This window comes from Hyperolius riggenbachi, chromosome 3 (assembly GCF_040937935.1).
Source record: "Hyperolius riggenbachi isolate aHypRig1 chromosome 3, aHypRig1.pri, whole genome shotgun sequence".
NCBI lineage: Eukaryota > Metazoa > Chordata > Amphibia > Anura > Hyperoliidae > Hyperolius > Hyperolius riggenbachi.
This window is the reverse complement of record NC_090648.1, coordinates 120,569,797-120,571,591: the sequence shown is the minus strand read 5'-3', so window position 1 is coordinate 120,571,591 and position 1,795 is coordinate 120,569,797. Positions and strand designations below refer to the sequence as shown.

At 43.0% G+C, this 1,795-nt stretch overlaps 1 protein-coding gene across 1 annotated transcript in view; it reads left to right on the top strand.

Moving 5' to 3' along the window:
• The window catches only part of STARD7 (StAR related lipid transfer domain containing 7), a 45,039-nt gene extending 43,524 nt beyond the window's left edge, over positions 1–1,515 (top strand). Inside the window, exon 8 of the mRNA XM_068274843.1 lies at positions 363–1,515. Within this exon, the coding sequence (XP_068130944.1) occupies positions 363–553 (191 nt within the window). The 3' untranslated portion in view covers positions 554–1,515. The remainder of the gene's footprint in view (positions 1–362) is intronic.
• The last annotated feature ends 280 nt before the right edge of the window (positions 1,516–1,795 follow it).

Below are 1,795 nucleotides of genomic sequence, written 5' to 3'. Positions count from 1 at the left end.
TGAAATGGATACATTTTGTTTACATAAATGTATCTAAGTGTTGAATGTGACTCATCTCTCTGACTGAGAAGGAGCTTGGAGAACAGCCAAAGAGTGTGTAACATTTATCAATAGATACATATAACTAAATAGAATGAAACAATCTGAACTTCTGCATATCTCTCCACAGAACTTTAAACCTCCGTGTTTAACCCTTCCAATGCTGGTCTTGTAAAAAAAAAAAATATGCTTTTTGCATATAATATGCTGTAAATAATATTTTAGAGCAAAGTTGAAATGCAGGGTTATATTCCTCTTTAACCCAAGCTATTTCCTGTGTCATTGTTTTATTATGGAGTGTGATTTGCAAATATTTACCCTTTTTTCTTTTGTCATAGGAATGCCCGACTTCCTGGAGAAGCTGCATTTAGCAACGCTCCGTGCTAGAAACATGGAGATCAAGGTGAGGGATTACATATCGCTCCGTCCTCAGGACTGCGGCAGCGAAGCCAGAGCCAGTCCAGAGCGGAAGCCTGCAGCTGCACACTCCGCGCCACAGATGGATTACGCATAACGGACTACCAGAAAGCCACACGCACTCTTACTTCCACAGGCTAATACCTGGGTCAGGAGCCTCTCAGACAGCTGTGCAGATTGTGAATGGGTATGACTGCCAGTCGTGTCCCATAACAGGTCGTCCTGTTACAGATCAGCTATGCTTCTACCCAGTGCTTGTTCCACGGTGGCTGATTTTTGGACCTTAATGAGGAAGGAGAGGTGATGAGGTAGCGGGCATTACAGGAGGGAGTGCTGATCGGAAGGCTATTTGTTTTTGTTTTTTCCTTTTTGTGTGCATATGCTAGAAAGCGGTGTGACATCAGTTACCCATGCTCAAAAGAATGTTTTTTCCCTTGTACCTCGTGCGTTAAGTACAGCAGTGGATTTGTATGCTAATATGCAACATTCTAATAAGAGGCTACCATTTTGGCCTTCATAAGGGGTGTATGTTGTTACTAGGCTATAGAACGATAGGAAACTGCATGGCAAGGACTACAAGAAGGCGTAATCCAATAAATCGGGATCATGTCTGTCTGACTGACTAGTTATCTCCTCCCTCGTAACTACATTACAAAGACTAAAAGGATTAATCCAGTGACAGCGGAGGATCAGCTTTATCTGTGATCAGCTGGTCGTTTTTTTTATCCAGCCTTTTGGTTGATTAGTGAATCCTGAGCAAAAAAAGGCTTTGGCTGTCTGGCCACTTTTTTATTGTCATGAAGGAATCTCATTGTCCTCATTCTGGGATCTTCCAGGGAGACGAGAAGAGACGGACTACTTCAACTTGCATGTTTTAACTGTATAATTCACACGATCACGGACTTCATGTTTTCGGAATGTTGAAGGGCTGTAGACTACCCAAAGCGTTCACATTTTGTTTTTGTGTTTTAACAACAATCACGGATGGTTTTTGTTTTTGTAAGAAAACAGGTTTAATAATCTGGGGGTTCCTCACTAAAAACTGTTGGGAATTCTAAACCGCTGTTTCTAGTTAGTTTTTGGTATTCTTCTCTTTTGATTACTGGGCAACATGGCGTGACTGTTGGGAGGGGGGGGGGGGGGGGGGCGGGGGTATGCTGTGCCTGCAGCAGACTGGCCACTAAGAATGAAATTCTGAACCATATGCCTTACTCCTCTTGTCCAGATCTTTCTCATCACCTCAGAGCTACAATTTCAGTGACGTTCAATGGGCAGACAGGCCATAGTTGCTGGTTGGACAATTGTTTGACATTTAGGGTGTAGGTAGCTTGGGAACCTC